The 15,185-nt window shown below is 39.8% G+C and overlaps 1 protein-coding gene across 1 annotated transcript in view; it reads left to right on the top strand.

The window, feature by feature from the left end:
* Nucleotides 1-5,502: 5,502 nt before the first annotated feature.
* Nucleotides 5,503-15,185, top strand: part of TYR (tyrosinase) — a 49,128-nt gene continuing 39,445 nt past the window's right edge. The window contains exon 1 of the mRNA XM_065675882.1: nt 5,503-6,345. Coding sequence (XP_065531954.1) covers nt 5,503-6,345 — 843 coding nt within the window. The remainder of the gene's footprint in view (nt 6,346-15,185) is intronic.

The following is a 15,185-nucleotide window of genomic DNA, read 5'->3' as shown; positions in this document are numbered from 1 at the left end:
CCAAGAGACCCCCAACGGAGCAAAAACTGGCCTTGCCTCTCCCCTGGTTGTCTCCACCACTAGTTTTGCATGACTTATAGTGCTTGTCTGACCTCAGCAGGCCAGTCCACCTTGGGAAATAAGAAGATCATCAATCCAAAAACAAAATATACGAAGTTTCCTTGTAGGATGCTGAAAAACTGTCTGTGCTTTCAGCCTCAGTGAACTGTTAGATGAGACAGGGTTTTCCTGAACCAGCATGCTATTATCCACCTAGTTAACTTGGGCCCTAGCCTTCTATCAAGGATAAATTCATGTATCATCCACCCAGCAGTAAAAATTGTATAATCTTTTTCTTCTGAAAGCTGATAGGAAAGCAGTCAGACTCACTTACCAAAATTTCCACCCTGCCCAGCATGCTCCAGAAAGAGAGAAACCAGACTGTCTTTCAGCAAAGAACTGACAGCAGAGGTAAAGTGTAAGTGGAGCGTAAAATAACTATTGAAAATATTGCTTCAGCAACCTACTTAGGTACTGTCCTGTCATCAAGACTGATAGATATCAGATAAGTTTTGTGTCACCCGCAGCAAACCGCAAATGATGTAGATTATAAATCAATATGTCAGTAACTTTCATATAATCTTCAGTCTGTAACAGGGGAAAACCATCTTTGTCTTTTGCTGCTGTTTCTATACTTTTATTGCTCTGATTACATCAGCAACTCTTCTGCCTTGCTTTGGACTGCAGATCAATAACTTTTTTTCTTATTCCTATGTGTGTCTAATGTTTAGCCCATGTTTTTAGACTAGCTTGAATAGCTATTTTCTGGTGCACTGAGTCTGTCTCTTGGGCTATCAGATTAAAAATATGATGGACACCACATAATAAAAGCGCTGATCCAGCAAAATTCACTGATTCGAAGCTGTTAAAATGGATAGATTAAATTTGTGACAGAAGACTTTATGCCAGATCAAATATCACTTGTCCACACCTTGATGTTTTTGTTAGAACAAGTATTTCTTCCCTTTGCATGCTCTACAAAACCCACTAATAAATAGCACTGGCCTTGTGTTCCCTGACTGATTGAACAATGCAGAGACTGGGGATTCATGCATGGGCCAGGTTACATTAGGATCAGGAAGAGGAATAATCTGCTAAAGTAAAGATTCATAACCGTGATAACAACTTTAACCTGGGAAACTAACTAGACCTGTAAATTCTTTCTGCAAGTGGTCAGGGCTAAGGCTGGACAGGGTGACGGGAGTGTTTTTAATTGCTGCACAAGCCAAGCTTACCTGAACCTCACTCTGAATTTCAGACTGGGTGGTCCAACATCTGTTTCATAACTGAATATGCTCGTGGTTACATCTATTAGACCATCAGCTGTGTAGTCTGCATATTAGGTATGCTGGTCCTGAGTTAAAAGTTAGTTACAGCTTACAGAGTAATTTCTGAGACTGGGTTTGTCTTCCTTTCGTACATTCAAATGGGTGTTTAAGCCTTATCTTCAAATATTATACCAAAAAGTGTTTGTGTTAGGCTAAAAAGCTTGTAAGACTTTCTAGTCTGCTTCTTAGAAAAGAACTTTCATTAGTATGACTGAACTTACTGAAACTCTTACTTTCTAATCAGAAACTTGATTTTTTTTTCTACTTAAGGATAAAAGTTGATTATAATTAGAAAGTGAATATTTTCCTCTCCCTTGCGTGGTATTTATTTAACTGCCTAGCTTCTTCATGGCTCTCAAGAAGGGGTCTTCTCAAACTTCCCCTTCACATTTATCAGTAACAAGGAGATGGATTTTTCATTCTGGTTTTGATCACAACGTAGTATCCATCACGTCTCATCATCCTGTTTTCTTTCTCCAGGGATCCAGGAGCCAGACTTGGCTCACTGTCAAACCACAGAGGAGTCCAATAACTCCATCTGGCACACAGGTCATGGGGCAAGGGAAAGAAATTGATGTTTTGTCCTTCTGCTACCTGCAATGTGAGCTCAGGAAAACATCTGAAACCTGGTGCCTTATGCAGTGCATAAGGATGGTGATGCTGAACCGCAAGGAACAGGTAAGGATCAGGGAGCGCAGTCCAAGCCTACTGGTTTGTCAGACTGAATTTCCTGGCTGGTTAATAGACTAAATTTCCTTCTATTTGTCAGTGTTCTCTCATTGTTAAAAGGTTTGTGTACTTACCCACTCCAAATAAACATTCTTTTCTCTCTCTTTTTCTCTTTGGAAAGAATTTTTCTTTCCACTGGAACTGAGCAGCCCTGACTTTTTCTATCCAGCTTTTGTTTCTTCACTGTGTTATACTTGTCTTTTAAAACAATTGCAATTTAAAACTATTCTCTATTTTCCCATCCCAGATTTTTGGTTTTGTTTTTTTTTTTTTTTCCCACTCAATATAGACAACTGGACCTTAAAATACACACAGAATTCCTAAAAGTGTACAAGCCATATTGAGATATATTTGCTTCATGGTATCATTTCACTATCAGTATTTTTTAAAACCCATTAGTATTACTTGAGTTATTTTTATGAGGTAATATGAACCCTCATTCAATGTCATTGCTTTTCATTTGAATTGTTTCTTTTCTTTGTCCATAACATCAGATCACCACAGGTGGTAGCTATATGAATTTTGGTTTAGTATTGCAGCATAGTGCTGAAAATCTGATCCTAACACTGCAAACAAGCCAGCACATGAACTTTAGGAAGACATCTCTCTACTCTGTGTTTGGAGCTTTTAACTTCCAGTAGCTATTGACATCTCTATAAAGCACTTAAGGACCTTGTAATGAAAACACAAATTAGATTTTAAATACTGTCATTACTCTGCTAGTCTACTAGCCTGAAACCAATACTTTAACTGATGCGCTTGTAAACTTTAAGGTGGAGTTAAGATTTAGGGATATCAGGCAGAGCCCAATCCTAGTTTGTTGCTGAAGGTTGCCTTTACAAGACCCAGCTGTGAAGTGATTCCTGGTCATTTATGCTTGGGAATCAAATAAAGTTGGATCTGGCCAGGAACCTCCTGTCTTTCAAGTTCTTGGATAAAGTGGTGTGCCTTAGCCATGTTGATCTTATGGTCCATGCAGTATTTGTGTACCTTAAACAAGTAAGTCTTGACCCATACTCATAAGTGTGTGAACCCAGATGTGAGAAATGGGTGTCCCAGAGCACACAGCAAGATGATGCCTACAAATTGGCAGAACGCAAGGGAAAGAGTTCTCAGTCAAAAAGACTAAATTCAACTTACGCACAATCTTCATGTGGATACATTGGCTTTGATATATAGGCAATGAAATAAAGAGTACTGGGTTGAAGTACAAAAGATCTGGAAAGTCCCATGTGGTCTTTTTACTGAAGATAATTTTGCGCAGATGCAGTATGTAAGGTATGACTGTCTCATGTTTTGGTGATTCTACAGTCACACATGGGAACCGGAACAGATATTTTCTTACTTTTCTAATGCTTACAGCTGTTGATATATGGAAAATTTGATTTCCCAAATATTATCTGAATCACTGTCTTATTCAAACCAGGACTTTTTTCAATAGTAGGTCAAGAAGGGTGTGTGCTGCTCCTCAGTCACATTCCTCATTCATAGTTTCTCATTCATACTGTTTAACAGAGGATTCCATTGTTAACTGGTTGCTCCTGAAACTCGCCATATGACAACTGCCAAAGCTCAGATTCTTATTTTATAACATTGAACATAAAGTTTCATTTGAATATAAAAATAGGGTATTGAATGTGTTTGTGGGTATGACTATCTGCCTAAATATATATTTGAGGGCTTTTCTGGTTTGCTCTGAGGTTCTACCTCAAGCCTTTCCCAATCCTTGTAGCCAATCCCTATCCCTTTAGTTTTCAGTGAAAATTAAAGAACATATATCATTTTCCTCACGTGTAATAGTTTTGCACTAGACTCCATGAACAGAACAGTAAACAAAATAAATTGCAAAGATTTCCCAAACAACCAGGCACAGAGAAAATAAAATAAATCAAACAAGTAGCATTTCCATGATGAAATCTGCTTTACAAGCCTAACCTGGAGACCAGAGGAATCAGTCAAACAACAGTGAACATCAGCCTGTGGTTAGAAATATTCTTTGAAAAAGCAACTCCTTTTCCTTTGCCCTTCTTGCTTCCAGCTTCCCCATCACAGGCTCCCTGGCAGTGGGATTTGGGGATAATCGCCTGGAATACCTGAGGCGTAGAAGCCAACAGGATTAAAGCACCTCGTGCTCCTCAGCACAGTCATGTGATGAACTGCTGATCCTAGCAAAAGGCATCGTTTCCCAGAAAGGTTCTCACTTCATTTGCCTATAAGTTGTTCTTGCCCTGCTGAGATTTTACCTAAGCATAAGGAAATGTTGTTTTTAGTAAATGATGGTTTTAGTAAAAAAAAAATAAAACCAGCAGAACCACTCTTACTATTAACAGTGCTACTAAAGAAAACCATGGATAGTGCACGTTCAATTTGCCCAGCAGTGAAACAACTGCTGTCCCTTTGCTTCAAGGGGCAGCTTTAAAGAATGTGTAACTTCTAACACCACCCGTGCAGCTCAATTAGCTCTGATCAAGCCAATGTATAAGAAGAAAATGGTGGGTGGTCTGGATGTTGCGCAGTAACATATTCAGTACAGAACACAGATACGATGCTTGCACACTGCTCAATGGGACTAAAACAGGAGTCAACGTTTGCCTTCCAGGTACAGAGACAGTTGCCTAAAGTGCTTTCTGAAAACCTATTGGAAGATTGTCTGTATTCCCCACAAAACTGCAGGGAAGTTCTGGGGGCAGATTTTGGTGGGTTGTTACCTGTCAAAGTGCAATGACTTCTAGGGAAACAAAAAGTTGGGTTTTTTCTTCCTGAAAAGTTCGTCACTTTCCTTGTGAAGTTACCTTGCCATATGCCAGCTTCCACTGAAATATAAAAATGCCAAGCCAACCCATTTATTCTGTTTCTGCTCTATGCTCACACTTAATTTGACCACATTTTATGATCACTTCCTCTTAAAAAAATAGAAAGTTTACCCCCAAATTTTTCATTTTCTCACTTTCAGGTTCACTGTGCTTATTTAACTGACCGGATTTTTTAGGGTCTTTTCTTAAACCACCATTTACTCTACAGCATATGATCAAACAAGGATTGTGAAGAGCTGACAACTATTTCTGTGTCCAAAGTTTAATTTCACTTCCTCTCCAATTGTCAGAGGAAAGCAATCATGTGCTAGGCAGGAGATGAAAGTTTATAATAAGTGCCTGTATTTCAGAACTCATAAGGGGTGGGGAAAAAAGTCATTTGGCTTTCACCCAGAACATGTGATAATCAGATTAACCCCAAAGTGTATTTTGTGTGTACATTCATTGAGGGTAGGTATGGGGAAGGACATTGGAGGGTGCACTGTCGAAGTAGTCAGCAGTGAAGCCTTCCTGGTGGAGGGGAGGAATTTCTTTCACACCCAGGACTTTGGAGGGGTCAGAGAGAGCACTCCATGCGCTGAAGCATAACACCGATGCTCTCCCGCTGCTCTGTGAGGATGCTGCTGTTTGCCATGGGATTTCTGCTAATCATCCTTCAGCCATCCAGTGGGCAGTTCCCCAGAGCCTGTGCAAACACAGAGAGCTTGCTGAGGAAGGAGTGCTGTCCCCCCTGGGATGGAGATGGGTCCCCTTGTGGGGAGCTTTCCAGCAGAGGGTTCTGCCAGAATATCCTTCTCTCCCAGGCTCCACTGGGACCGCAGTTCCCTTTCTCGGGAGTGGATGACAGAGAGGACTGGCCCTCTGTATTTTACAACAGGACATGTAAATGTGAAGGCAACTTCATGGGATTCAACTGTGGGGAGTGCAAGTTTGGTTTCTCAGGACTCAACTGCACTGAAAGGCGACTGAGAACAAGAAGAAACATCTTCCAGCTCACCACCAGTGAGAAGGACAGGTTTCTTGCCTACCTTAACTTGGCAAAGAACACCCCTAGCCAGGACTATGTTATTGCCACTGGCACATATATTCAAATGAACAATGGCTCCAACCCCATGTTCAGAAACATCAACGTGTATGATCTCTTTGTGTGGATGCATTATTATGCATCTCGAGACACACTCTTAGGTGGCTCTAATGTGTGGCGAGACATTGATTTTGCCCATGAAGCCCCTGGCTTTCTGCCTTGGCATCGTGTCTTCCTGTTGTTGTGGGAACGTGAGATACAGAAGATGACAGGTGATGAGAACTTCACCATCCCCTACTGGGACTGGAGAGATGCAGAGGACTGTGTGGTATGCACTGACGAATACATGGGTGGCAGACATCCCACCAACCCTAATTTACTCAGCCCAGCATCATTTTTCTCCTCGTGGCAGGTAAGGACAGGCAAAGGGGCAGGGGAAGGGAATTGTCCTACCTGATGTTAGGCACGTAAGCAATGTGTACAAGCTGGGAGCTTACAGAATCACAAAATCAATTGTTAGTGTTGGAAGAGACTTTAGAGATCATCTAGTCCAATTCCCCTGCCACCTAGAATGTGTCCAGGTGGGTTTTGAATGTCTCCAGAGGGAGAGACTCCACAACCCTGTTGAGCTTAGCCATGCTGCCTTCCCTTAGACATTCCTGGAGAGAAAATAAGCAGTACCACAGAGAGAAAATTGGTTTGTATGTGAACTTAATCTTGATTTAGAGCTGTTAATTTGTTTCTTTGTCTATTCTCTCCAGGACTGTAGGATTTATGCTGCTTAATTAGGAACCTGAAGTTAAAGTAGAAGGAGGAAAGTAATGCCTTTGAGTCCAAACATGGACTTCAGCAGGCTAAGCAGGCTTGGGGCTGCTGTGGCAGTCAGGTGAGAAAAAGCAGGACTTATGTACATATATTGCTAGGATACAACCACTTTAAGTTCATTGGTGACTGAATGATGGAGATAAAAGCAAAGAATTTTCAGGCACTCTGCTCCTCTCACAGTACTTTGCTCCATTCAAGAGTTAAAAACTATCAATTCAACCTAATCTGCTTTCAATTTAAAACAAATAAACAAAGGAATAGAACAAATCTTTAGCACACAGAAGAAGCAGCTGTGTAATTCACATCAGTAGTTCAAATGAAATTCAAGAAATAATCTCTGCTGTTAAAAAGGAGATAAAAAGTAAATTCAATAGTTATTCCTGCCACTTAAAAGCACTGGAAATTAGCTTGTATACTGAGGCAAATTTACGTATTTACATAGGTGATGTGGTCTTACATAGCTGAACTATATTGTGATATCCAGTGATAGGACAAGGGGCAATGGGTGTAAACTGGAACATAGGAAGTTCCACGTTAACATCAGGAAGAACTTCTTTACTGTAAGAGTGACAGAGCACTGGAACAGGTTGCCCAGGGGGGTTGTGGAGTCTCCTACACTGGAGATATTCAAGGCCCGCCTGGACAAGTTCCTGTGTGATGTACTGTAGGTTACCCTGCTCTTGCAGGGGGGTTGGACTAGATGATCTTTTTAGGTCCCTTCCAACCCTTGGGATTCTGTGATTCTGTGATTCTGTGATTGTGCTTTTCTAAAACTGAGAGCTTCTAGACTTTTTGTCTTTTGATTGTTACTGCCACATTGCCTAAAATACGGTGACAGAGGTCTATTTGCTTCTACAGGCACACTTCATCATGACAATAGCAACAGTTGCTTCTGGCGCTGAAGTCTATGATTATGTTCGTGTATATCTATCTTTGTTCTACTTATTTCTGTAGCAACAACCCAAATGAAAGTTGGGCAGTTTTAGTAATTTAACAGAAAGTGAGAGAGATACAAGCTCCAGCAGCTCTGTGATATTCTAGCATTACAAAAATGCAACTAACTGGGCTTACTGGGCTGGATGTACTGTATTTAGTGATGATTTGTGCCTTCTGAATAATACAGGCTGTGTATATACCTGTAAATTCAAGCATATGCATACTGTAACATAGCTGGTTTAGGACATTCTCTGGCACATATTTTGCATGTATTGATTAGTTTTTCCTCAAACAGGTACTTTTCAGGGACTGCTCCCAGTAGAATGTTTGCATGCAGCCACCCTATTTGGGAGCCTAAGATGTTTTTATTGGCACAGACAGACAATTTCTTGCCATTTTGCCTCAGTACCCAGGAAATTTCCTGGCCACATTTAATTTACCAGTGTAGGCATAGCCATAAAATAACTATAGCTACAAACATGTATTTTCATCCAATTGTAAGACTTTGCTCTTTTCTAACAGTATAAATCTAGATGAACTTTACTAACTTAATTAGAGTACATTACCAGAGTGAGGAGGACCTGATGTTTTTTTGCACTGAGCTGAATAAAAAGTTATGTGAAAATGATACAGGTGTTAAAATAGATTAAATTTAACTAGAGCTGCACTAGTTACATGTGTCAAGAGGAACTATCAGTACAGGTATTGGAGGTGATAACCAAGATAGTGGTTAGGCAAGTAGCACAAAGGAATCAGCAAGTTACTAGCAGATTTTCTAAAGGACCTGGGAGCTCATATAGTTAGGATAGTTAGTTATAGTTATGTTTCTTTACTGCAAGGGTGGTGAGGCACTAGAATGGGTTGCCCGTGGAAGTTGTGAGTGCTCCATCCCTGGCAGTGTTTAAGGCCAGGTTGGACAGAGCCTTGGGTGGCATGGTTTAGTGTGAGGTGTCCCTGCCCATAGCAAGGGGGTTGGAATTGAATGATCTTAAGGTCCTTTCCAACCCTAACTGTCCTATGATTCTATGTTTAGCACATTTTTATCAAAGGTGTTATAAATCATACCCAGATTCTTAGAATTTTTCAATCATGGTAATAAGTACACAGAAAATTTACAAGTAGCAATGTATGTATTTAAGAAGCAGTCAGGTTTTTAACTTCTCATATAAGGCCAGTTCCCACAAACTTATTCAGAAAATAAAGACAAATTTTTACTAAAAAGTTGCTTTAGCAGGTATTTTTTTATATAACTTGAATAGGTAGAACAAAAAAAAACCCTGTGCTATGTTTAAAATATACTGTCAGTGTATGTATAAAAGCTCTAAGTTCTTTGCTCAAGTTTTCCAAGTGTTGTCTGATAATGGGTGCTTACCACTTCTATTTTTCAGCCATTTCTGTGTATGTTGCACTTAAAAAAAAATACAAAATTGGACTACAATAAATTTACCTTCAAAGGTTATTATTCTCTTTCGACATCTTCTGTCTACGTATAGCTGCTGCCTTATCTAGACAAAGAATGAACAAGATTGAACAGATCTGCGTTTTCAGTCAGTGAGTTTGGGGTGAAGATACAACACAAATTAATGTTTCTTTATTAGCCTTGAATACAAATTCAAAATATTGCTTATGATGGAATAACAGTCGATACAGCTCCTTCAAGTAGAACTAAGTAAGAAATCAGAATCTCACTTCAGAAATTCAAAAGGGAACAAAAATAGCCTAAGCTTGAACCGGAAAACAGCCACAGATCTGCTGCAGAATACACTGATTATCCAAGCTCTGTAGCTAAACAGAAAGAGAGAAGAAAAGGGGAGGATCCAGAAATGTGAAGGAATTTAGGCTTTCAGTAAGCACTCAAAAAGAGGGCACGAGAAACCTTTTGAACAACTCATCTGCAATATGGTGTTCTTTTTAGAATTTTAAGTCTCTTTTCATAACAAAACAATACCTGCTATGTTAGGCAATAGTTATATATTTCTTAAAAAGAAAAGGTAAAGTGCTTATTTGCAGAACAGCATCTCTTTTTTAATCCCTAAAGAAAGGAGAAAATACTTTATTCCATTGAGAAGTTGCCATGGCAACATGGATACCCATGAATACATGCTGAAATTTTTGCTTTTGCCTTACTTTTCCTTCAACATGCTGCTGTTACCATTTAGCTGGGTGAATTATCCATCCATATTTTTCTCATGTTTATCATCTAAGTGACAATTCTGATTCCTGCCTTAGATTTTACCAGCAAGACTATCAGGAATCTTTAGTGTTTCAATTTGTTTGCTTGGCTTATGTTTTAGGGTAGGTGGGAAGGATTTTCTCGTGTTTTCAGTTACTTGCTTGTGATGATTCAAGTGTTGAATTAGGAATTAGGACTGCATGACACCTACTGCTGCTTTACCAGTTTGTGCAATTCTATGTTGACTTAACGGAAAGCTATACGGGAAATGGAGATCTTCCATGACATTTGAGAGGTTATTTGTCTTGGTGCCCATTTCTATAATTATTCTATATAATGGATGTGCTAAAAAAAAACCCAACAAACCCCAAAAAATAATAATTATGCCTCATTTAAATAGTAGTAGGTGAAATTCTGCTCTGCTCTGCTCCAGAACTTATATGGAGAAATAACTGAAGCAGTGGAGTTACAAATGTATAAAAAGCCTTCTGCAAATAAAATCAAAATCTTTCTACTGGTAGTTACATTAGAGCTTGGGGATCCCCACAGTGTGCTAGAGAAATTATAAAGAAAATAAAGCCGGAGAATGGAAGTGCTGGTTTGGTTCTTACGGCAAGCAGGCTATAGCTCCAACTTTAGCCCCCAGTATTTTTGTTTCTCCTAAAAGATATGACTTGAGAGAAGTAATTGCATAAGGTGGAGAGCTGTCTGCTCTCAGATGTGCTGGTGTAAGCCTGCAGCCAATTCTTTGATGCAAGCACCAAGAATTTCCTTTGGAATGCCATTCTGCATCACCCTGTAGAACCACTTACACAAATGTAAAGCTACTACAAAACGGAAACAAGTTACACAAATAGAAAATGGTTGTAGTGTTCCTGGACTAATAATGACAGTATTTTAGATCCACTACCTGAAGATATGACTTTATAAGAAGTATGAAATTCAGCTATTCAGACGCATCAATTTAATTCTAAGCACAGTTTATCAGGGGGCTGTATTGAGAGCTGAATAGTCTGAAGGAATCATCTGAAGCACTATTTCATGCCCACCTTTAAAAACTTCAGGATATTTTCAAAAATACAAACACCAGAACCCAACACTTCTTGATTCTTAAATCAACCAAAGTCTTACATCCATCTGCTTGTGGACACCCCAAATATCTCATGAACTCCATGTCTTTATTTCTTATTGCAACTTGTTAGGGTTTTTGTGCCAGCTATAGGCTGGTGAACTAAAAACAACAACCCAAATGGAGCAAGTAGCTATAAAGGAAGACTTTATCAATCATAGAATCATAGGATCAAGACTCATAGAATACCAGGTTGGAAGAGACCTCAAGGATCATCTGGTCCAACCTTTCAATGCGAAAACACAGTCTAGCCAATGTAGCCCAGCACCCTGTCCAGCTGAATCTTTATCAATATTGATCTCCTAATAATATGCTTACATGGGTTACAAATTTGAAGTGTTTCCTGTTGCAAAGAGGTAACTCTCTACATGCCACACCACCGCCTGAGGGAACCAGGATCTGTGCACAGCAAGAGCAGCCACTCGGGTGTCCTCAGCCTCTTTATGTCACTGTAGTCTCAGAGTAATTCCCGTTCTTCTATGTGATCACGTGTGTGTGACAACAGAGTTTGGCCTGGGGTTGTTTGGCTGTTTTCTAGTATATAGCCATGTTTGCTAAGGAGTCATATAGTGTAAAACATAAGCACCTTCAGAGGTGTATAAATTAATAGCTAAGGAATGTAAAAAAAAGTGGTTTGTTAATAAATCACCAGAAAAAGCAGCTTACCATCTCTCTGTAGACAGATGTGTCTTGCTGAATTTGCAGTAGATGTGGAGACAGCAGCACCAACAGTATAGCTTGGAGACAGAGAGAAAGCAGGGAATCATGCTCTGCCAAACCAGAAACCATTAATGACTATTTCAGCACTGATTGATAGCAGAGCTACCTACCCCACCCCAGCAACATTTTGAGGTGCTGAATGGGGTATAAAATTACCTCCCAGTTCTGGGTTGCTTCTGAGCAAAAAGATGACATTCAGCCAGCTTTTACTAAAGGCTGAGAAAAGACCTTGAAGGCTCTGGGTTTGTTTCAGCACTGTCGCTTTGTGTTTGTCTCATCTCCTTTTAGCTTGAGTTTCACAGCTCTTCCAGCTAATGCATATGTCATGAGGGTCAGAAAGATAATTAATGACCTTATCGTTGCACAAAGAGGTTTCTTAGAATTTCTCTAAATCTTTGCTTTCCAAATTTTCTTCTTTTTATTCAGTTTCACCTTTCCATTCCTGTTAATATTCAGGAGTATATGAAGAACCAGATATAAATACACACAGTGTCTTAATAAATTTTTGATCTGCTGTAGACACAGCACCTTTAAAGTTCTGCCTATAAAAGCAAGCTCCCAACAGTTTGTTCTGTTGCTGGTTATTTGGGAATTTCCTTGCATTTTCCCTGTTTGGTGAATAAATGGCTTCTGGATGCCAGTTAACTAGGATTAGATTATGCCAGACCCTAATGAAGCCAAAAAAAGTAAAATTTAAACATCTTTACAACTGCCAAATATTTTAAATCCAGTGTGAGGGCTACATTTTAATGCTGTTCCCAAACAAGGGTGTGAGAATAACAGGAGAAAGACAGAGAAAGGCAATGAATCAGAGCAAAATCTCTTTTGGCCAAAAATGGGACCCAAGGCTCCAGTTGAGAAATCGGGAATTCACACAGGACAAACGGAGACACGGGGATGTGTCACATCACATCCCTGTGGCTGGGAAGGGAGCCACAGAAAGCAAGCCATGTGGCTGCTCTGGCTGTAGTCTGAAGTGGTTCTTTTAGGCTATTTTAACCTGGAGCATAACACTGTGAAACATGATAATACAGTTTCTGGATGGGGGGAGACTCACACTCAGTGGGCTCAGAAGAGAAGTAGAGTAAGGGACCAGCTCGAAAGGATGTATAGGTGTGGATTAACCCTTTGAATGGCACTACTTCTCCAGCAAAATACGGAACTTCAGCTCACTTTGTAAGTGAGCAGCTATTTCAATACCATAGAAAATCACTTTTTTCTAAGTGTGCAGGTATGTTACCTGTACTGGATGTCCCTGTGAGCTCAGCTCCAATAAGTACAAAGAAACCACAAAGAATGTCCCACCAAAACCCCCAAAGCTTTGAATTTAAAAATAGCAGGCAAAGAACTGAAGGCTCCTGAAATGCAATTCACTTTATATAGGCACAGGGCCTGCTCTGTCTTTTTGAAAGAAGAAAGGGTTTCCCAGTCACAAAAAGGTGTGAGACAGCAGCAGCGCTTCTGAACGTTTATAGTCGGTTTTCTAAGAAACAATACAAAGAGCTGTGCTAAAGATCTCAACTGCAGTGCACGGAGGGATGTTTTGTGCTGGGTGCTACAAGGCACAGGAAAGACGCTGAGTATTCTGGAGTGCCATCTACTGGCATTTACTCCGCTAACTATTTACATAAGCATATCCAAGGAGTATCTTCCAAACGATTTCCCTGGAGCAGATGGATATACGCACGAAGGAGAGCAGGCACTCGGTGCATTTTGAATAGGAAGCCTTGTCCAGGGTGAACTGAGAAATTTGCTTAGGACTGTTCCAAAAGGGAACAGAAAATCATGTTTCTAGTAGAAAGTACTGCTGCTGAATGGAACAAAGGTAATGATGTGACCCATTTTGTGTGTGCTTTGTGCAATTACATCCAGAAAGAACAATTTGACTGACCCATGTTCTGTTACCACTTACACATCACATGACCAATAAACCAGTAAATTATACTTTCAGGGTAGATCCATAATTTGTATTACTTAAGCTGCACTTTTCTGGAAAAGCATCCAGGTTAATTTCATGGCCAGACCATAATTTTTAGCTCAGAAAAAAATAGCAGAAAGTCACAGACAAATATTTTCATTCCTGGCCCATATGTTGGGTTTTCTTGACCATGATTTAGTTACCAAATACCTTATAGCATCTGGCTTCTATTTAAGATTAATTTGGTTAGTCAGACAGTTAATGAGGAATACACTAAGATGTAAATGTAAAAGAAAAATTATCACTTTAATAATTTATAAGCCTCATAACATTAACAGTTACATTAAATCCCACTGAAATTGATAAATAGAACAAAGGGAAGGTGGTCATCTAGTTATATTTGAGCTCATGCTTAAAGATTACCTCTCTGAATATCTGAAAAGCTGGTCTTGAAGGAAGAATCTGATTGCTCTTTAAGACACAGTGGGAGTATATTCCCATGGCAGTGGAGAGAGGATGAAAAGATAGGAGATGGCAAGGCAGATATGGACCTGTATAAAGTCCGTAGAAAACAGAGTTAAACAGAAAATACACATGTATGTATTTTCTGAGCCAAATGCCAACTGGGAAATGGGTTGAGTTTCAGCAGCCAAAACACACTTGCCTTCTTCAGGAGTGCATTTCTAGAGACATAGGGCTGTGCAATTTTATAAACAAAGAAATTACCAGCACATCTCTTGAATCATCCCCTATTTTCCTTCTAACAGGAATAAACTCTCAGTAACACAAAGCAATCATAAAACCAGCACTGTAGCTATGCTTTGTGTTTATAACTGTAGGTCTCCCCCTTCACTCCTTCTCCCTTCTCGGCAGGGATTCTTGGAAGAGACTTCTTAGATGCACAGTCCTGACCTCAGTCCCTCTTATAGGCACAATCGTGATCCACTTGGTGAGCTTCTGGGGGCTATGTGAACATGAAACTCTCTGATGGACAACTTCCTACAGCCTCCAAGGGCACCTTGGTTGTTTTAGCAGACTACAAGGGCAGATTTCAGCTAATAAAGGGCAGATTTCAGCTAATAGAGCAGTCTCCAAGGATATATTTTTCTGATAAGCTTTCTTATCTCCTTAAAAAATCCCAAAACTGACAAGAATGATTTATTCATGAGATTCATATTCATAGGAAATTTATCATTTAAGAACTTTAGATTCATAAGAAATGTAGGTTATATCATGAGCTTCGTCAGACACTTTCTGACGTGGTCAAATCCCTTAGAAAAGGATTCATCTCATATCCTTCCACTCATTTGACTTAGTCAGGCAACAAAGCAACTTGCCTTTGGCTCTGTCTTTAGTCACTTCAGAGGCACATCCATACCTCTAGGGTATGATTCATCCCATCCTAATGCAGAAACAGAGCATTAAGTGGAACACTCCTAATTTTGCTTCGCTTGCTAACTGCAGTCCAGAGACTGGTTCTGCATTAGGTTTTTATACATTTTATTTCATTGACTTAGTCAGTGGAGAGGGTTAGGCACCCCTAGAGGTAAG

The sequence above is a fragment of the Lathamus discolor genome, chromosome 4 (genome assembly GCF_037157495.1).
Source record: "Lathamus discolor isolate bLatDis1 chromosome 4, bLatDis1.hap1, whole genome shotgun sequence".
NCBI lineage: Eukaryota > Metazoa > Chordata > Aves > Psittaciformes > Psittacidae > Lathamus > Lathamus discolor.
The sequence above is the reverse complement of the archived record's forward strand: the minus strand, read 5'-3'. Positions and strand labels throughout refer to the sequence as shown.